The 21,641-nt window shown below is 33.1% G+C and overlaps 3 protein-coding genes across 5 annotated transcripts in view; 1 reads left to right on the plus strand and 2 right to left on the minus strand.

The window, feature by feature from the left end:
- Positions 1-502: 502 nt before the first annotated feature.
- LOC115245976 (beta-alanine-activating enzyme) lies at positions 503-4,875 on the minus strand. Of its 2 annotated transcripts, none has more exons than XM_029824513.1 (10): positions 4,465-4,875; positions 4,083-4,344; positions 3,508-3,963; positions 3,060-3,418; positions 2,836-2,924; positions 1,829-2,727; positions 1,606-1,754; positions 1,374-1,537; positions 1,003-1,266; positions 503-934 (listed from the first exon to the last, which is right to left on the minus strand). In XM_029824513.1, the coding sequence occupies exons 1-10, from the start codon at positions 4,493-4,495 to the stop codon at positions 539-541; spliced, it is 3,069 nt and encodes a 1,022-aa protein (XP_029680373.1). In that variant the 5' UTR covers positions 4,496-4,875; the 3' UTR covers positions 503-538. The 2 variants fall into 2 exon arrangements, with proteins under 2 accessions (XP_029680373.1, XP_029680372.1); XM_029824512.1 differs by having other exon boundaries at positions 3,045-3,418.
- A 298-nt stretch (positions 4,876-5,173) lies between these two features.
- Positions 5,174-7,417, minus strand: LOC115245977 (S-phase kinase-associated protein 1). 2 transcript variants are annotated; one of them, XM_029824515.1, is made up of 3 exons: positions 7,155-7,417; positions 5,931-6,209; positions 5,174-5,784 (listed from the first exon to the last, which is right to left on the minus strand). In XM_029824515.1, the coding sequence occupies exons 2-3, from the start codon at positions 6,207-6,209 to the stop codon at positions 5,575-5,577; spliced, it is 489 nt and encodes a 162-aa protein (XP_029680375.1). In that variant the 5' UTR covers positions 7,155-7,417; the 3' UTR covers positions 5,174-5,574. The 2 variants fall into 2 exon arrangements, with proteins under 2 accessions (XP_029680375.1, XP_029680374.1); XM_029824514.1 differs by lacking the exon at positions 7,155-7,417 and having other exon boundaries at positions 5,392-5,784; positions 5,931-6,215.
- Positions 7,418-15,388: 7,971 nt separating this feature from the next.
- Positions 15,389-21,641, plus strand: part of LOC115245978 — a 16,169-nt gene continuing 9,916 nt past the window's right edge. The window contains exon 1 of the mRNA XM_029824517.1: positions 15,389-15,753. Coding sequence (XP_029680377.1) covers positions 15,745-15,753 — 9 coding nt within the window. The 5' untranslated portion in view covers positions 15,389-15,744. The remainder of the gene's footprint in view (positions 15,754-21,641) is intronic.

Raw genomic sequence — 21,641 nt, forward strand, 5'->3', positions numbered from 1 at the left:
ATATAAATATGAGAAGGTGGAGTCGTTGAAATATTGTTGTTTCGTGTGAGCTTGAGATCCGGATTATTTCTTTTGCATAATAAAAAAAATGCGGGCGTATATCGTAATATTATTATGTTACCTGATAAAAAGGAGAGCGTAAATACTTGCATATGCTCACCGAATAAATGAACGGCAAATTAATGAATAAGTATCGGAAGAAGAGATGGATCGGCTGTTTTTCTAGATTAACCTTTTTGCTTGCACTCTCGCATGGGTTACTACAATGACATACGCAATTTCACATTACGTACGAAAATCTAGTAGAAAGGATGGAGAGGTATATTCAGATAACATATATTTCTCGACCGCAACGGATACCTTTCACAATTATCCATCAACTTGTAACACACGAGAGCAGAATAGAATAAATAATATTGTATTAATCGTGTACTTTTTGCGATGTGCCGACTAGTCTCGCTTAAATCGGGATGAATATGAGGCATTTATAGCGATAGTCGCATTTTTTATACACAAAAATTTTAATGTTATTTTTACATTATGTCGCACATAATCTCAAAACATAAAGATTGTTATCTCGGCATCCCAAGACAACGAGATCGTTGTGAACAACTGGCGAGGAAAACGTTTCGCCGGGAAGTTGCTTGATCGCCAACAATTTACCTTCCGAAAGATCGAATATTTTAAGGATACCATCTGTACACGCTACAAACATACGTCCATCTTCGCACCAAGGAGTCGCAAAAATAGGCGAAGGCAATTGTAACGTATATTTCAATTTTGGTTCATTTCCTTCAGTCATCTTCCATGGCATCTCCAAACAATACACATGTTTGTTATGGCTAGCCAAAATAACATATTCGTTGTTTATAGACTCGACATTCCATATCACGGGATATGAAAACACATTGCCGTGTATCGCATATCGCCACATCTGCAATAATAAAAATTTGCTTACAACAGACATTGAGCGACAGAAGAAAGAGAGAGGTAGTTGTCTACCTGACAACCGGTTTCGATATCGAAACAACACAATGCTCCAGCCACGGAACAAAATAAGACGTATCCGGTTCGAAGAACAACAGGTGCGACGAAAATCGGATCCCGCAATTTATGTTTCCACGTAATCTGTCCGGAAGATTGCTGCAGGGCCAAGCACGAACCATCCAGCGTCCCGAAAAGAACCGAAGTCGATTGTCGATGCAAACAACCGGTAGCACAGATTCCACTTTCGCTCGCTTCAGTTTTCCATATTTGAGTACCGTCCTAATAGATATATAATAGATATATAAAGATATCTAATTATATCTATATTAATGCTAATAATTAATAACATCTTCAAGGTAGTAGTATTGATTTAACACTAGGTTTACCTCTATCGAAAGACAGTATACATAGTGGTCGTAGGAACCGACAAATATTTTACTCCCTTGTGAGCACGTTATTGCCGTGCATTTCACCATATCTTGAGTTTGAAATTTCCAAATTACTTCACCAGTTTTTAAATGGACACAATATACATACCCATCATAACAACCTATCGATATCACTCGTTAATTAATAATTTGTAAATTGCATTGTATTAATATCAAGCAATATACTTACCTACAATGCCGCGAAATTCAGGCAGGATTAAAACAGAAGCTTCTATCCTGTCTGGTAATTTTATCTCGTACGATCTATTATTGGTTTCTAGCAAGTCAACAGTACATATAATGCCGAAATGTGAGCCGACTGTTGCGTACAATTCTGTTCTAAAAATTAACAAACGCGTGTGAAAAAGGCATCTTTTCGATTAAAATATTTTTTTTTTCTGAGTTATCCTTACTTGGAATAACGGTAGACAATTGGCGAGGCATCGATGCACTTTTGCAAATTATATGTCGCTAACACTTTAATACTCGATATATTTTTTTCTTGTGAGAAAGTAGTACTTTCTTCTTGTATTAATATACTGCTGTAAATTTTTCCTCTACATTTGTACCACTGACGAAAATTTTTTTTATTTGACAATGATGGAGAATTATTCGATGATGATTGTCTTGTTAGAGATTCTTTTGCATTAAACATTTTTTGGGAAGACTTGTCATTAAAAGAAATGCGGCGACTGACATTCTGGCTGCAGTCTTGTTCAATTAAAGTATCTCTAATATAATTGACGCATTCGTTACATGTAACATCCTTAAGTAACATACCAATTAATTCGGGGAACTCTGCATTAAAGGCTTCAGTGGCAGCGCTTGAGATTTGAAGCGCTACTATTGACGTACCGCCTGACGTTAAAAAACCGGTGTCTTTAGATTTTACATGATTGTTCCACAAGTTTCTAAATATTTTCCCCGCATCAGTACACAAATCGTTTACAATGATAATTTCTGTTTTAGATTCTTGGCATATTTTTTTTAACGACGCATGGCAAATCTTTCCACTAGTGGTAAAATTAAAATCATCTATTATAATTATTTTATCAGGCTTATAGATCGTCGGTAATATTTTTAGATGCGACATTATATCTTCTTTTAACTTCGAAAATTCTTCTTTGGGTTTTGTAGTAGATACACACAAATATAATTTGTGACTTTCTGCGTCCCAGAAAGTGGAACAAATTCGTACAAAATTTAATTCCGTCACGACTTTCTCGAGTTCCCATAAATTCACTTTATTTCCAAATCTTTTTATGATATTATTTCGTCTTCCTTTATAAAATATTCTACCCCGATCATCTATCTAAAAAGAAAAAAAATAATATAAATTCGAAAATTTTTTTAATAAAAATATTTAATTTGAAGAAAATTAAAAAATTATACTTTGTCAATGAGAGGGAAACTTACTCACTGAGACTATATCGCCAGTACTACGAAAAATTGGCTTATTTAAATCTTCGTCAATTTCATTTTCAATGATACAAATTCTATTGATACTTCCTATATTGAAAACATAAAAAAAATAGTTTATATAAAATTAAATTCCACAAACATATTTTACATACAATATAATATTATACATTATATATTTCTTGTTTAATTGTAATGTTAAAAACTAACCAATATAAAGAGTACCTTCACCACTAGTTATCATTTCATTATCTTCATTCCTAATTTGAAATATAGTTTCTGACAATGGTTCACCTAAACAAGATTCATCTATGTTGTTTTTGGCGATTTCATTAATACTGGACCAACACGATATTTCGGTTATACCATAGATATTAAATAATCGTGTCATATTCTGCAAATGACTAGCTTTTAATATACATTTCATACTAGGAAATGGTTCTCCACCCAAGAGAAGAACTCTTAACTGAGAATCTTTGCCCAAGATTGTTGTCCTCAAACGTTCAGTAGTCCACATGTTAAAAAGAAGCGATGGAGTAATTTGAAGAACCGTTACATGGGCATGGAATATCTCCTCTAAGAATCTAAAAAATATTTTCATTTGTATGTACATTATAAATCTTATTTTATTTCTTTCAGCATTTTTCAAATTTGTTGTATAATAGTTATTTACCTGTCAGCTTCATTTTTTAATGGTTTTGAAACCATAAATAGAGTTGCAGTGCAGGAAAAGCTTAAGAAAACTTCCACAATACTAGGATCAAAGGTAAAATTTGTAAGTTGTGCAATTTTATCAGAGTTTGTTATATAAAGAATTCTCCTTAAATCTATAATATTAGGCAATATGCAGGAATGTAGCACTTTAACAATTTTTGGGACTCCGGTTGAGCCTGAAGTGGCAATTGCATACGCAAAACGATACCATCTTCTATTAATGTTCTTTCCTTGGACATTTATTAATTTTGTCAAATATATTGGTTGCCCATGAATATCGAATTGACATATGATCTCTTTGTTGGATGTCACATATTTCATAAAAACATAGTTTACATGTAAACTGGTAAGTATCTGTTTATATGTCGATGGATCTGCAGGTACATTGAAAAAAGCATGTCCACTATCAAGGATCCTGCCAAGAAATATGAAGATGAATTTAAAATAAATATTTATCATATATATTACAAACGTAATATATATATGCAATAAAGTAATGAATCGAATATTTATAGAAACATTTAAATCTCTTACCCAAGCATTAAAGAAGGAACACAGTATTCTAAAATATCCAAGTTAATACCGATAAATTCAGGATGCTGTATATGTTTCAAACAATTCGAAACTATTTCTTTCATCACTCGCAATTCATTGTAACTTATAATCTTGACTTCCTTTAAATCGTGATATTCTATAGCTATTTTGTTTAGATGAAACCAACTACATATATTATGTAAGGATTGTGGACAATCTTGCTTGTCGTCATCTTGCAATTTTAATCTTTTCGTATCATTAACTAAAAAAAACATGAAAAATTTTATAAATGGAAATATATTATATTATATGCATTTAGAAATTCGTATTGCTCTCGTAAGATAAAATTATAGCGATTGATTACATTAATCGATGTACTCACTTGTACGACTCATTGCACATATAAAGCACATACACACCCACAAATATTACATTAAAAATATATAATGTTCTTTTTTTAATTAAATACGTATTAATGAAATTCACGTAAAACTAATTTTTTAAATAAGGATAGAATTAGATGGTAAATATTTATTCAAGTCTCGTTGCTGATTATGTTTTGGTATAAAGGTTAGGAGACTGGGTTCTCAACCTGTGATCTTACATTTATTTGCGTATCAAAGATATACAATAACCAAACTAATTAATTTTATGCAACATACAGAATTTAATACGGTTAATTAGCAAAATAATTTTATGCGTTTATAATTAAGTCTTTTTTAGTTCCTACATTTAACCATAATTTAACCGTTTTGTTTTTTTTTAAAGGAAGGGTTTGAAGAGAGTGTATATAAATTTTTGAAATCTTTTATTCAATATATCATTAAACTGTGTATACAATTTAGTCTTAAGTAAATCTTTACAATATATTTATGCTAAAAACATTATTAAGCGACTCAACATAAAAGTACTCTTATATCATACTATAGTAATATCAAAGAATTTTGTAATATCTAAAGTTTAAAAAGTAAAATATGGATAGAATATATGAGACACAGTAAATTACAATTATTATTTTATATTTATTTAATGGAAATAAATAGTGGATATAGTAGTAGAGGAGGAAAGGTCATATAATTTTAATATTTTTACTTTGAATAAAAGTTTTTAAAATCTTTTATTCAATATATCATTAAACTGTATATATAATTTAGTCTTAAATAAATCTTTATAATATATTTATGCTAAAAACATTATTAAGCGACTCATAAAAGTACTCCTATATCATACTATAGTGATATCAAAGAATTTTGTGTTGTTCTAAAGTTTAAAAAATAAAGCCTGGATAGAATACATGAGACACAGTAAGTTACAATTATTATTTTATGTTTATTTAGTGGAAATAAATAGTAGAGGATATAATAGTAGAGGAGAAAAGGTGGTCACATAATTTTAATATTTTTACCACAATTAGTTGATTTTTTTTTTTTCAAAAAGAACTCTTACTGGAGAGAAATAATGAACTGTTCAACATTCAAAATATTTTTCTATTTTACTTCTCCTCACACCACTCGTTCTCCTTGCGCACCTGCTCTTCCTCCGAAGCAGTAAAGTCATTCTTGATGTTAAATGTTTTACGTATCTCCTCAGGTGTCTTGCCTTTGATCATATTAGCAACGGTTTTGCATGTGACATCTAGGAGACCCTTGATGTCGAGGTAGTTAGCTGCCAAAATCAATTCGAAGAGTGTGCCTTGATCAACCTATAAAACACATATGTTTGAGTTTATAGCAAAATTTAATACTTTTGTCATAGTGTATTCCCGTTTATATAACATTATTAATATTTATTATAATTCTAAACTTTGTTTGGATTCATTGTTTGGTGTAATTAACACAGAATATTTACTTTTAGAAAATCAGCATCCCATGAACTGATGTCATCAGTACGCTTTTCTTTGTTTTCGTCATCTTCTGGTGGTGGAGGATCGTCCTTGTGATATGTAGCCCACTGTATGACCTTTCTAAGAATCGCTGAATTAACATTCGGCAATGGCACAACCTCCTCTTCATCCTCGTCCATACCGAGATCCTCCAACATGGTCTTGATGGTGACCGAACATTTTGCGATCTCAACGTCGACCTCGAAAACCTCGCCGTCGGAGCTCTGTAGCTTTATGTTAGGCATCTGCATACATACAAAGGTGGAAATTATATTATTATACACGAGATAAAAGATGATAACATAAATCAAGCTGATTTTATGATACTTTTTCAGGATAGTACATTCTAAGTAAAAGTTTTTTTATTTTTTTTATGAAATAATTAACAATAATTTAAAAATATGTATAGTAATTTTGCAATTATTTTTCAAGCATCTTTTTCGTAACATAAAGTAGGAATGGTAGGAATGTTCGTTAAACGAGCAGTGAAACGTAAGTGAAAAATGAAAAAAAGAGCAGATGATAAATGGACATGGTCACAAATTGTGAATTGTTGTAGAACAAAGAAAGAAAAAGAGAGAAAGTGACAAGCAAATATTATCCGCAAGCAATCAAGGATCTTTCTTACTGTATGTACATACAAAGCGATGTATATACCACGCTTTCTCTCTCTCTCTCTCTCTCTCAACATAATCTAACCTAATCTTACAATCCATAAAAGCTTGATCGCACTTGACTGCGTAAAAACTGAATGTTTGCAAACTTTGAAAAAAAATTTACTTCTCGTATATATTTATAAACTTTTTCTCAGCGGTAAAAAAGAGAGGCAAGACGTTTATAAGAAATTTAAGTTCGAGATTTTTCAATTTCTGATAGTAACCAGAAGATATATGTAGTGTAACATGGCAATTTTTAGAATATTCAGAGTATTCAATTACTACGCAACAGCACGAATAGGCTCTTACTGGCCATAATTGTAATTTAATATCTTTAGGCTTCTATTTATACATATCATTGTTTAACCTAATCGTATCCCATTTTAATTTATGTATGTATACTATTTTTATTCTATATATTATCTCGTTCGATTATTCATATTACAAATCGTTTGGCGCATAAAAAGCCTTTTACACGGGGACGAAATATCTTCAGCCACCTGGAATACTAAATCGAGAAAATGTGATAATTACCTTTTTGGTGGCAAAATAGAAACCGTCGATTCAAACGTCGCTTCTTGCCTCGGAGACTCTCCTTCACGTTCTCGTTGCTGCTTGTCTCGGCTACTCCCTTGGCTTTGCTCCTGATACCTATCCTCCGTCCGATACCAGATTCAGAATAATGGAGAAAATCAGCTGTGTGCTGTATCACGCTATTTTTCAGATTTTTGCCTGTTCGATGTTCGATGAGAACAAGGAAACAAGGATAAGGACAGGTAGAGAAAGCCGGGGGAGAGTTTTCCGAGAGTTTCAAAGCGTCATCTGGAATCAGTTGAAACTTCCTAGCCGATTCGACACGATCGGTAAGATCACTCTTTACTGTTTCGATGCATACTCGTGCTACATCAATAGAATGATTATTGGAGATGGTGACAGATGGTGCCACAAAGCAATTTTCTTATTGCTAAATTCAGACAATGTACATCGATACAATGAAGAGAATATTTGTACGCGTATGTGTTTGCTCAAGAGTATAATAATGTAACAAAAAAGGTATGATTATAAGATATATGCATATATATAATGTTCACTGTGATATTTTTTAATAAAAATATTTTTCTATCGTAGAAAATTTTTTTTTAATTTTCTATTATAGAAAATTTTTTTCTACTTTTTCTCGTTCTCTCTCTCTCCACGCGCGCGTTTCTTCTCTATTATCATACTCTATCAAAAAAAAAAAAATTTTATTGCGACGATACGGTTTTATAAAGCGAGAAGAATCACATGTACACACAAAATAAAGATTTTTTTTTTTTTATTAAGGAGCTAATATCGACTATTTTGTATGTGCTTAATATCGCGTAAGCAGGCAGCCGTATTTTGGTCGCGTATTCTTTTCTTGAAAGAGCGAGCTCAACAAGTTAACCGTGATTTTCGAAAGTTAACAAAGGCGGATTATTTACCCGGGCAAAAAGACAAATAACACGTATGTCAAAATGAATGCTCTATGTTTGTTTTGTTTGTTATTGTTATACAGTTTTCAAAGTTTTAGATGAACTGAGTAATTTGAACTACACCCATTACAATTTTTTGGGGGGCACAATATATGTATATCTTATTATTGATTGATTTTTGAACAGAAATACCGCGTCGAAAAAAGCGCAAATAGAATTAAATAAATTAAAACTAAATCAAACGCGTATAAAGTTATCAAATTTAAAGCGTGTTTTATTTCTCGGTTCCCCCTTAAAGAAAATGAATGATATGTAATAAGGATGGAATGTGTAAAGGAGGGTTTATTAGAATCAGAAATTTATTTTACAATGATTTTTTTTTATTGTGATTATTTTATTAAGGCACTTGACAGAAGAAACCAAAATTACGCGTAATTATCAGATTTAATCTGATGTTATTTACGTTTCTGAATTTTTCGAAATTGTTTTAATTAAAGATTGTAAGATGAAGTAATGTCATTTTTCAAGCAAACCCGATAGTTTTTTGCTTCTCTGGTAAGTCATTGCCTTTTGCCGCGCGCGCGATAGCATTTTCTCGATTCCCCTTTCTTGATACATAGATAATGGAGTCGAAAAAAGTATCAAACGTGACGCTGCGATTTTTAGAGGCCATAGAATTACGCACAAACCGCTTCGGTTCCAGGAATCTATAAAGTTCATGATTGCATGCGAAGTGAATGGCGGGCGTCAGCACCCACGCGAAAGACACACACATATACACGCGAGCAGCTAAGTTTGCGAATACGGATAGATTAATTCTCGTTTGGTCCCGCCCTATTAAAAAAATGCTTTCTCTCTTTTTATCAATCTTAACTTTTGTTCGACTAATAGAAATGGGAAGAAGAAAGGGAAATTCTTTGTGTTGGACATGGCAGTATAAATTCGTCTCAAGGTTGCGAGAAATAAAAGCGAAAACTAAAGAATTTAAAGAATGAACGAAGCAAACTCGAGTGAAATACGGATAAATATTGCGAAAAGGTCACTTTGATTTTTACATAGATTATAATGGATAGAATCCTGCATTGTGTGCACATTAAATCACGTTGTGGACTTCTAGTTTCTGAGATATATCACTTCAAAATGTTCTACTTTTTAAACACTTAAAAATAATATATCTCTTATTCACTATAATATATGTGAAAATCAAAATAATCGGTTAAGTGTAACTTTTTCGCAGTATTTATCAAAATATATTATGTGTACTGGAATTTCTTTCAGTTTTTCCAATTTGTGTGTGTGTGTGTTAATCTTTATAAAATTAACTGATCGGTGAACTTTATTATATAAGTAAACTATTCGAGCGATCATTTAATGACTGTTGACTGAACGATTAATTATCATAAGTCGGTTTTTTTTATGAAATATGAATTTCATCTGACATTCGTCTTCGATGAATTTTTTATTATTCACACATTAATACGTTTCTTTCGAGCTATACGATTTTTTATTTTCGGGAAATTTCAGATTTTTTTGATTCCGAAAAAAGTGAAAAAATGTAACTAATGAAGAGATTGAAACGAGAGAAATCGATAGTGAGACCAGAAGGGTTTAAAGAGAAAGAAAAGGTCACGCCCGATTTACTCAGAATTCATATTACGCGGTATTACATAATTATACCAGTTGGCAATGACAAATTGGATTGCAGTGGTTGAAAAATTTAATTAAAGATGCCCGATGTTCTTTATCATTATTTGATTGCCAATTGCGTAATTAGTTGCTAAATATTAGGAAAAAATGATTTTTGCAGAAAGCATTACAATATTAATATTATATAACTCGCGTAATATACGAATCCCTCTTGCTTAATTGTTAATTAAAGAAATTCAATGATTATAAAAGTTGCGTAAGTACAAGGCGCGGAAATGCTGCGATTTGCGCATTACAAAGATTATTGATGCTTTTATATGTATCGAGCTTTTCGTATTGATTTATTAGTTTTGACATTGTATGTACACTGCGATTACTTTTACTCGAGATGCTCTTACTTTGTTTTATTTCTTTTAGAGTAATGAAGTTTCGGTTTTCTTGTGAGAAGAACTTTTAATAAGGAAAATTATATAACGCGTTTGACGCGATTTGCAGGAATAAAATCAGTATTTTTAGAAATTCTAAATACATTATATTAATTTGAAAGAAATACACAAGGTGTAAATGATCTTAGTGTACAGCTTACGACTTACAATCAGATTGGACAGTTGTAAGCTGTTGGATATATGTTTCTTTTTGTTTTCAAATTAAGTTAACACATTTTTTCTAATTACACTTAAGGATAAATATATCATTTGCATTACTCATTTAAACGAATTTACGAATGATATGCGTATATCTACATTATAAATAGAGATTTGAATATCCTCTTCTTATCATAATTTTATCATTCGATTGATTTTTTGCAACAGATGCCACAAGATATATAGCAGATATCAAGTCAAATAATCTTTAATATCAGAAAAAAGATTTACCTTTGGGATTAATGTAAATAATGTCGGCGATATGTTAGAGCTGTGCGACTAATTAAATCTCTTAAAAGCGTTTTGAAGCCGTCGGGGCTCCTTTTGCCCTCTCGTGGAAGAGTAATATGTATTTTTCTCTTGACGCGTCTTTCAAGCGATGTCTCAATTTTCCTCGCAAACAATGAATAGCGGCAACGAACGGCATCTTTTGATGGCAGCATGTAACGTGCCTAAAAAATCTAACGACGTCGCGGAAATTTAACATAGAAATTATAAAGTTGGCATGCAAGTTTTCTAACTTCTGCCGGATGAGAGAAGAGAGAGAGAGAGAGAGAGAAAGAGACGAGCAAATTAATTCTTCTTGAAGAGAAATATTCTTCGCGGATCAAGCGCAAGATATCTACGAAAGATATTTATGAAAATTTGGAAACAAAGAAATCATACAATATTCTCCGAATGCACTTATCTATCAACATTTCGAAACAATTCTATTGTCGTAGCGTCCTGATGTTCTCGAGTCGAAATTTCGCTCCTATTTTCAACCTCAATTTTCTCATGTTTCACAGATGATTCTAGAGGATTTTGATAGGTTTAATTTATACGAGATGATTTATTAAATGCATGTAATATTTTAGAGAATGAATGTACACATATGTAAAATAAGTAAGAAATGTTATATGAACGTAGATTGTATGTACCATGGTTTCTGAGTTATGAAATTAAAGAAAATGCTTGAAGTGTCGGCTTTAACATATGTTATGGTGCGCCTTTATATAATAATAGAGTTCTTCACTAACTGGAAAATTGTTCGAATTGTTTCGAATCAACTTTGTATCTTTTCTTGCAAGCCATGAACATTACTAATTTGTATAACATATACAATAGATTTTAAATTATTGCAAAAATAAAAGTTTAATGGGTTTACATCAGGAGATTGTGGGTTTATTTCGCCTTATTTATCGATCGGGGGTAAGAAGTTGTTTAAAAAATGTTTGAATTGCAACAGGGGAGTATCCTCGAGCATTCTCTTTAATCTTCCACAACTCAGAAACTATGTTATAAACAACCTATACATTAATAAATAATTAAAGTGTACAAAAGATCTCTATCATTTTACATAAAAAGAATATGCTATTTAATTTAAACTTATTTCCATTTGCATTTACAAAATGGAAAAAAATTATCAAGAATTTATCAAAAAATTATTACTAAAAATTAACAAAAAAGTTTTAAAAATGACAGATTTAAAATAAGTTTATATATAATAATTTTGCAAGATATATAATACTTTAAATATACGATTTAATTTTACGGTCACACCAACGGTGTACATTTATAAAACAATCTATTTCAGAGTACAATTATATAGTTTGACGCGCATACAATAAAAACAAGCTGAGCGTGGCCGAGTAACAATGTAAAGTACCAGTACTTCTCTTTGTGTGCACGCTTTCTCAATAATTATGATAAAAATTGTTCGAACGATGTTTCATTAATCAGTTTGCAAGCGTTAATTTCTAAAATGCCTGCCGGCGATTGCAGCGAATCGGGAAAAGGATACAAATGCTTTGAGAAGTTGTATTCGTCATTATGAAGATAAACGTCCCTATGTAACGATCTCGATATGATGAGTATTGAATTATACAAGCTTTCGACATTAGGAACGGACGCGCCGCAAAGTCTACTTCCTGTCTTCGCCATCGATATTCGACCCTTATCCGTTATTAATTTCTTAAGATATTAAAAAAAATTAAATAGTAGCGTAGAAAATTTAAAGCATAAAAATGGAATCATAATTATATTTATTTATATATATCTCATAATTATACAGTGTAATTTACTGAGTTGACTTGGGAAGTTAATAACTAAACTAATTTTCCGAGCCGAAATTTTTCTCCTGCTTTTGATCTCAATTTTCAGTTTAACATCTATTTATTCTATTGATTGGAATAATCAGTTTAATGAAGCGTATCAAGGATAAGTTACGCAATGAACGCGTTTTAAAAAAATCTTAATTTATATATAATCTTCGTACTTTTAATCTAATGTACATAAATTATAAAATTATAATGCAGCTTCTATACTTCTATGGATGTATAGACATTAATAAATAATGCATTATATCGCAATATGCTTTATCGACGAAATTATGACATTTATATGTTTGCGAATACACACAAATAGATTTACATATTTAATTAATTAAAAGTATATTATTATATATTATATCGCTCGTGACGCTTGATTCGCGAACAACATATCTATTGAATTAATCAACATATACCGCGATTTTTGTCTTGCATGCTTTATTTTTATCCTGATTTTCTTTACAACATAATATCGTTATGAAAGATACGTTCAAAAATTGTCCCAGCATTTCCGGCGAATATACAGTAATATAAATTATACATATAGCGCGCCTTTTTCCGGAATTGCATTGTCCCTCGAGTAGTTTCGCACTCGTATATAACACTCTTGTCAGCATACACTTATCTGAACTACTTCTTATTCCGATACGAAACGATGTAGACAAACTGGAAATAAATCGATTTTTCGCATTGCATCGACGCTTGCCAAGTTTCGCGTGCGCTTTTTAATACGAGCATCGCGAATTAGTCGATTCTCGCGATTGAACGAACGTATTGAACTTTTGAGGCCATTGTGAAGATCCTCTTCGAGGATAGTCAAGGATAATTAAAACGATATTGTTGAGGAGTCACGATTCATTGTTGAAGTTTTCGGGTATTCTTATCCCGTTGGGGACAATGACACATTTACACAATATGAAATTCTCGCGAAATTCTAAGCTTTTAAATGATATGTCACACGACGTTGGTAAAAATTAAAGAAGAAACGCGCTTTTCCTTGGATCTTTCGCGTACATTGTGAAATCAACGTTCGCTTGTATGTACGTACATACAAATCTTATAAGCAGCGGCAAAAGATTCTCGGAAGAATTGTGATAAGAATCACCTTTTGTGCTTCGTAGATTACGTCGATATCCCGGAATATACTGTTGCTGCATGCGTGGGAGTGCATCATTTGTAGCGTCTTAATTGCACCTATACGTCTTTGTGTACTGCTTTCGATGAAATGTACAGTTTATCTTAAACAGATCGATATTTTGATCTATCCTGATATTTGTCCTCAATTTCATGATTACATCTGGGCAATATTAACATGAATTCAGTTTGATTCCGATAAGTAAGATATATCGTTAATTTTACATTAACGGAACTGAAAACAATTACATTTTCTGATATTTCCTCTTCCGAGATAAAAAAATGGAGAAAATAAATATACGGAAAGTTATAAAGATGTTAGAAAAGAAGCTCATATAAAAAAATAATTCTAAGAGAAGAAAAATCTTTTAAAAATTCGCGTTTTTTCCTATTACTTTTTAAAATATATATATTTTAGCTTTTTACTTCATAAAACATTATAAATATTTATATTTTTTAAATTACAAAATTGCAAGCGGGTGATACAGTTATTATTGAACATCTTGTATATATAGATATTTAAATATTAGAGAAATATTTATAAATGCAAAGGAAAAAAATATTATTAAATTATATAAAGAAACTATAAAAGAATATAAAGAATTAAAATATTATAGTAGTTAAGAAATAACTGTATCTCTGCGATGAAAGATTTGTTGAATACATGAAGGATATGCAAACACACATAGAGTATTCTGTAATAATTGTATCACCTTTCGTGTGCTCTACCCAGAGCGGGTTAAACCAAGTAGGAAAATCTAGTGTTTTGCAATTTTTGCAATATTTAATAAAAACTTAATTAAAAAATAAATCTATCCATCCTCACGAATATATAAGCGTGCAGCGAGAAGAGACAGCTCATTGTTATGCGGTTGCTAAGCACAATACATAATTAAAGGCTTCATTATTAATTCCAATTTCCAAGCTTTATCGTATGCCAAGCAATCGTGTAACGGCGTAAGACGTATGCGCTTGTATTCGTACGGATTAACCGACTTTTTAAATTCTTATTAAATTATTAATATATATATTAAATTCTTAATTTTTTATTAATTATTGTGAAAATTACAAAATTGCAAGCGGGTGATACAGTTATTATTGAACATCTTGTATATATAGATATTTAAATATTAGAGAAATATTTATAAATGCAAAGGAAAAAAAGATGTACAAAATTTTTTTAGTTGAGATAAAGTAGCTTCTTTTACTTCATTAAAGGGTTGAAATTATAAATAAAACCGTTGCTGTTTTTAGCTGTATTTCCAAATTTTAATTGCAAGAAGTGTCAAAGTCAAATCAGTGAAGTATATATGTTGCCCTTCTCATCGAAAAGAAATTACGCGGTAACACTAAATTAAGAAAATCTAATACATCTAGATTTAGGTTTTCGATAATCGCGCGTTTGAACAAATAAAAATTGCAAAAGTATATGGTGCCATCGTTTGTAACGCGAAGAATGCATGATAAAAATTGTCTTGTATCTTATAAGATTGTTATTTACGAGCAATTTGTACCAAAGTACCTCCGCCTTCGCAACTGCAATTCTGCAACAGTCTCATCTCTATTTCTTGGCCGCGACTTTTCATTCAGTTTCGCACGAACAAAATTCATCCCTTCTTTTTCTCTCCCTCTCTCTCTTTATTTTTCTCTCTCATATTTTCTGGGTGGAGATTGCGGCGAATGATGACGTAATAAGGATACGGGGCCAGGATACGCACTCTCTGACGAGCAGAGGAGGAACGCGTTCATCCACCGGCGACGGTGGTGGTGGATGCGTGGCGCCCACCAGAGAGAGCCGATCCGTTCTTGCTCTCGCACGACAAACGAAGAACGAAGAGGAATAGAGGGGACAGGGGGTTGTGAGAGAGCGGTATAAATGTAGCTCGCGCAAGTTCCACCAATCATTCGCCCTCTGACCTCGAAACTCTTGGAGCTCTTTTGCCTCTCTTCAACTACTTGGCGGTATACGAGAAACGTACCCTGCTACCAGCCGTACGTACACCACCACCACTTCGAGCACCATCCCTCGTGACGCGATTCGCGCCTCGTGAAGAAAAGGAAGAAGCGGTACCAAACGACGGAACAGTCGCGGGACCAGTGCTATCGTGGTTACGCAGCACAGGGCAGCAGAGCGAAAGGTTTCCTTATCAACAAGATGACGATCGTGAGTATCATCCGCTTTTCTTTTCACGCTTTGTTTTCCTTTACCTTTTCCTACCCCTATTTTTCGCATTCCTTTCTTTGCTCACAAAATGAAACACGAGCGGGGATGGTATGCAGTTTACACAGTTTGTAGATTTGCGTCAGAATTTTATTCCGTCTTCGGAGATTTTCAGTGCGTTCTTGTGCATCGCAGACGCAATTTTTATTTTTATTTCTATTTTTTTTTTTTTTTTTGTTAAGAGTATAATAAAGCAAGGAAGGATTTATAAAATAAAAAATTAAGAAAAATCACAAAAAATATATTTTGCATCTGTCGGAAATGAGGAAGAAAAGATTTTAACGCTTGTTTTGCAAATTCGAAAGACGAGTTTCTTTTTATATTTAACAAAAGAGATATAAAACGATTTATTTATACATCAGCGTATTCGAAAAACTACCAACATATTTTCCGAAGTATCGCAATCACTAATTATTCCATTCGCAACTATTGCAATTCTTGATCGCTTAGATGGTAACTATAACTGTCTATTGTTAAATATGTTATATAAAAATATAAAAAAGGAATATATGTAATTAATAATAAAAAGAAAGTATTAGAAAATTTTAAACGCACGGTGCAGACATAAAAACAGCGATGAAAACTACCAGCAAAAACAATCGCGACAATAACAGACAACAGTCGAGTGCGAAAAAACATTAAGTTTTTTTTATAGTACAAGCTAAATGTTTATGGAGGATTAATCGATCGGCGATCGCATTACAAACTGGATTCAAATTATACGACGTTTGTTCGCGCGTTTTATTTCGTTCGTTCATCCGTTTTAGTTTTTACATCCGGAAAAGTGTAATCGAAACCGGAGACGGGTAAGTACCACCCTCGTTTTCCGCCGATGCACCGCTACGATCGCGTATAACAGCAGCATATATACGAGAAAAGACATCCCCGTGAAATTTTCGAATTACTGTTCTCCGAAACTCCATGTAATGATGGCGGGTAAATCGATCGGCGCTCCGAATTACTCTTGTGAGAGAAAGTGTTTTTTGATAAAATATAAAATTGTTTTCGCTTTTCTATATCGAGAGTATTTCTCAATAATAGATAGAATTATTTTCGCTTTTCAAACTCGAGTAAATTCCTTGCAATGACGTATTATTTGTTTAAATATCTGTTTACATTGCAATGGAGGACGTGGTATGTTGAAATGTTTCTCCATCGTGCATTTTTGACGCATATTTGTTAGACTGACATTCGTAAATAATTAAAATATACTGTGATAGAAATACTTTAATTACGCGTGTATGATCTTTTCAAATTAAACGCGTGCATTTTTTCGGCTTATTTCGGTTTCAATATTTCTTTACGTTACACACATTTGCATTTGGAAATAGAGATACGTATATTAAAATAGTTTTATCACAAAGGTCTCGATACTTTTTTTGAGAATTGTATCACGTCAAATGGAGAACTTGACATGAAATGGATGTTGATTGGGCGAGACTTCTGACAATATACGTCAACTGCGTTCGCAGCAACAGTTTTTCGAATAGACTACGCGCTTGACATGTCATCGTTACTCTAGCGATGTGTCCCGTGGTATCCGAAATGTCACATTTCATGGGTCATTGCAAATCTGTTAAACCCGGTTAAAAACTACATATCATCGGCCAATATACATAGCAAAAAAAAAACTGGGAAAAATATATTTGTAATTATAATTGAGAAACTTTTGAAAAATACACGATAAAAGAGTGTGCGTAGGCATAATAGGTATGTATAAATGTATATAAAGGATACTTCATAATATGTAAGACCCATTTTAGGAATGCATAAATAAATGTTTAGAAGTTACCGGAAATCATTTTGAACATTTATTGAAATAAATAAATTTATTGCATTTATAATACGATAATTTTGGAATTAAAACAGAATTATTGCAAGTGATACTTCGAGTCTTCTTAACAATCAATGTATATACGTTATTATTAATAATGCTTTTAATAAAAAATATATTTAACCAATTCATCTATAATAGTGAAATTCGAGAAAATCGTCTGAATATTTATTTATTAAATTAGTTATTTATTCATAATATTGTCGAGAAAGATAGTCATTATGTCATTAATATTTCTCGAATATTTTGCAATATAGATCCAACGTATTTATCGCAAAAATCTTTTATCGTTTGTATTTTTTGGCCACATTCGGAGCAACGCGTGAGTTAGTTTTGCGAGTTAATATCGCGTGTGTATATATTTCCGGGACGAACTATATCAAAGGGCAAATGTAACCGTTGCGGAGATGTTGGAGACATTATGTCTAGTCCGAGTAGTCGCCAGAGAGTGCATAAAGTTTCTTTACTCGCTGCCAGTTAGTGGACATATATATGTATACACGTCGACCGTGGACGGGGGGATTTTACGAGAAGTGCTTTCGTTATTTTCTCTTGACGATATACTAAGTATTCTTTTACGAGAATAATTCCTTGGACGCATTAATCTCCCCTAATCGTGGAATATTTCTTTCGCGATACATTAGTTGTCGAAATTATGTTCCGGTTAAATTATTACAATAGATACCGGCGCGCGCGATAATAGGCAATGATGTATACAGTACAATAAATAAAACTAAATTAATCTGATCTTACGATTTAACGTGATGTAATATTAGACGACGTTTTATCTCGACCATGGAATAAAAAGAGACAAAAGAAAACTCTTAAGGAACGTTACTTAAGAAAATATCGACATGACGATTCAACTGACCGACTTTTAAGGGAAAACAATCCCGGATCGAAGCGAGTATAAGACGCCCCCCAGCCAAAGAAACCATCTTCTCTCAAGATAGTCTTACCACGTCGTCTGTATAAAGCTCGACGATAATCCGCGGGATAATACGACGAGAATCGTCCCGTTGAAGGACAATGGATTCGCGCGGGTAACCCTTTATCGCGACCCGCAATCGCGAGCATCGACGAGCAAAAGACGGGGAGATACATCGCTCGATAATTAATGAATTAGAGACTGCGTGAGATAAAAGACTCCGCTTCCACGATCGTGTCGCCGATAATATTGAGAAAAATGAATCGACGGATCGGAAAATCGGCAACGATCGAAGGATACAGTGGAACGGAAGCGATCGAGGAGAAAACGTAGGAGGGAAGGGGACGGTGCTTTTTGTGTGCCACCAGACGGAGAGACGCCACGACGTCCCATATTCGAGAGACGAGCGTAACCACGCGACGACTCCTCTTCGCTACCCCCCTTTGCCCCAACCGTGGGGGTGTTTCGCACCCCGTCGCTCATCTCGTCCCGTTTTTCCGCTGTTCCTTCTCTCTGGATCTCGCTCTCTTTTTTTTACCCTCCCTTTCGTTACATGCTGTCTGTTCTTTCTTGTTTCGCCTCGTTTCCCTCGATGGCGTCTCAGCGTGCTCGAAAACGCGTATCATTAACTCACCAATGAAGCTGCGATATCGAACAAACGAGCGAATCTATCGCGCGATTACGCAGCTGAATCGTGTCGCGATCGTTTATCAGTGTCGAAAGGAGAAGTCAACGTTTTGCTCCCTTCGAGAAGGAGCTTCGAACGTCGCGAAAACTTTGCGGATTATGAACGCGAAAACATGCGTGGGCATGGAACGATTTTGTCGTGTTGACCCTTTTCTCTCTCCTCCCTCCTCTCCCCTTTATACGCGGCGGGATGCAAAATGCTAGATGAACCGTGCATATCCTTTCGCAAAAAGATAGAGTTATCAAACATAGGTTCTATTTTCCCTCCGCTTCTTTTTCTTTTCTCCACTTTCGCAAATATGGAAAATGTAAAGCTGGATTCAGGATACAGAGTTGATCGAGTTTTCGATATTTTAGAGTGAATATGCAGGACATTCTGAAAAGAATATCTTAGAAATTGATTCTTTGTAGCCAGTTTTCGTCCAAACAAAACATGTCAACCGAGATCATAATTTGTCGCGGTTTTTCAATCTTTTGCATGAAATTTTTTGAAGGAGATAGAATGTCGAATGCAATCTCTGTTTCTTTTATTCTTCGCATTGTTTTATTTTCAACATAAAATTAGTTTTAAATTTGTCAAAGAATTTTTCTAAAAAATTCTTTTCGGTAGACACTTTGTATTAAATAATAATTTTATCTATGTTTTTTTTAATGATAATATAATCGTCGTAATGTAATTCGCGTACACAGATTATATAAAGAAAACACATCGTATGCAGTGCAATTGTAATAATTGTTACAAGTACAATTGCATCGTGCGAGAAATACCAATCCATTACACTCAAAAAAATGTCTTGCTGATATAGGTAGATTTCTAGGTGTCACAACAAAAATTTATCGCTATTTTTTGTATCTGTTAGAATATTGTCTGTTACATATAGAATTTATAGCAGCAATATTCTAATAATATCTTCTAGAAAATTTAGGTCCCATTGCCAAATGTTAATCACTGCATTGGATAAATATGAGTTTCGATACTACAGAACGATCTTTGTGAGAAATATAACTGCCAATTATAACTGCAGCATCGAAAAATTGAGAAAAATTGTTTAAAAGAGCTAGATAGATTGAGCGCGTTATACAAATATGTTAGACGTGAGGATTATATATTCATTTGTTTCTTGCCGCTAATTTTTTCTGTCTACCACAGCCAAACTTTATAACAAGTATGATTGGCCTTAACATGGATAGGCGCCACAGAAAAACATTCTTTCTAAATTTCACAAACAGTTCAGATATAAATTCTGTCTCTGTCACTTAGATTGATTAAATGCGAAACATATGCGATATCACAGTATTTGCTAATCATTTATGTACCTCAGTTAATTTTGCGCACCAAGAAAATTTTTGCTGTAGTTGCAATACCACTTTTTTGAGTGTACGATTATTCTCACAATACTTTATGAATTATCTATGCTTTGTCTTCACAAAATATAATACTTTAAAAAATTATATGGAGATACATTTTTAAAGTTACAATTAAATATTCGCGCATGAGAGAGCGTTAGATGCGCGGCGCATTCGTTTTGATACAGAGGAAAAACGAAAGGAAGGAAGTCGCTGCACCGTAACGACTGATGTTTCCGTTTGGAGCAGCGGCGGCATAGACGAAAACTCGTCGGCGGAATAAAAGTTCCACCGGTGCTTCCACCGGAAGCAGCAGCCGTTGCGCCATTATCTATTTCGTTTTTCATTCACATACGTTCGGATGCAGGTGTGAGTACAGCTTTAGGTACGGAACACCTACGAATAATATAGTTGAGAGCGTAATAGCTCTAAAATAACGAGAATCCACCACCAAGATAAAAATTTCCACGTAAAATTCTATTCCATAAATTAATAACGTATTTTACATTATAATAGAATTATCTACAAAATCGTAGGAATGCATATTATATGTACTCTCTGTTTGATATAATAATTCAATTTGAAATATATAATTCAAATACATATATAATTGAGTAAAATAAAGCCTTGATATAATTCAGTTGCGTGACAGTTGCTCGAATAATATTGCAAGCGCTGTGCTTTTCGTACGGAAAAATGTATCACGAGAAGCGAAACCGAACCGCCTATTACAAGGGTGAACGACACACCCTCTAGGATAAGGGTTCGGTTGCGCATCGTGTAGGAAACCGTACGAAGAATAGCTGGAAAGAAAATATCTAACATCGAAGAAGATACTTCGTCGTAACCGAAAAGGCTTCTTTTGTACGAAAATCCGTTACAGAGAAATTCATGAGTCGAGATAAACTTGCATTAACTTCGCTCTAATCTCTCTGTGAATTTATTTGGAATATTTAACATTAAGACTGTTATCTATAATGACATTTTTTCATAAAGTTTCTTTATTAATATTATTTAAAAATAAAATTAAAATAA

This window comes from Formica exsecta, unplaced genomic scaffold (assembly GCF_003651465.1).
Source record: "Formica exsecta isolate Colony F162 unplaced genomic scaffold, ASM365146v1 scaffold138, whole genome shotgun sequence".
Classification (NCBI taxonomy): domain Eukaryota; kingdom Metazoa; phylum Arthropoda; class Insecta; order Hymenoptera; family Formicidae; genus Formica; species Formica exsecta.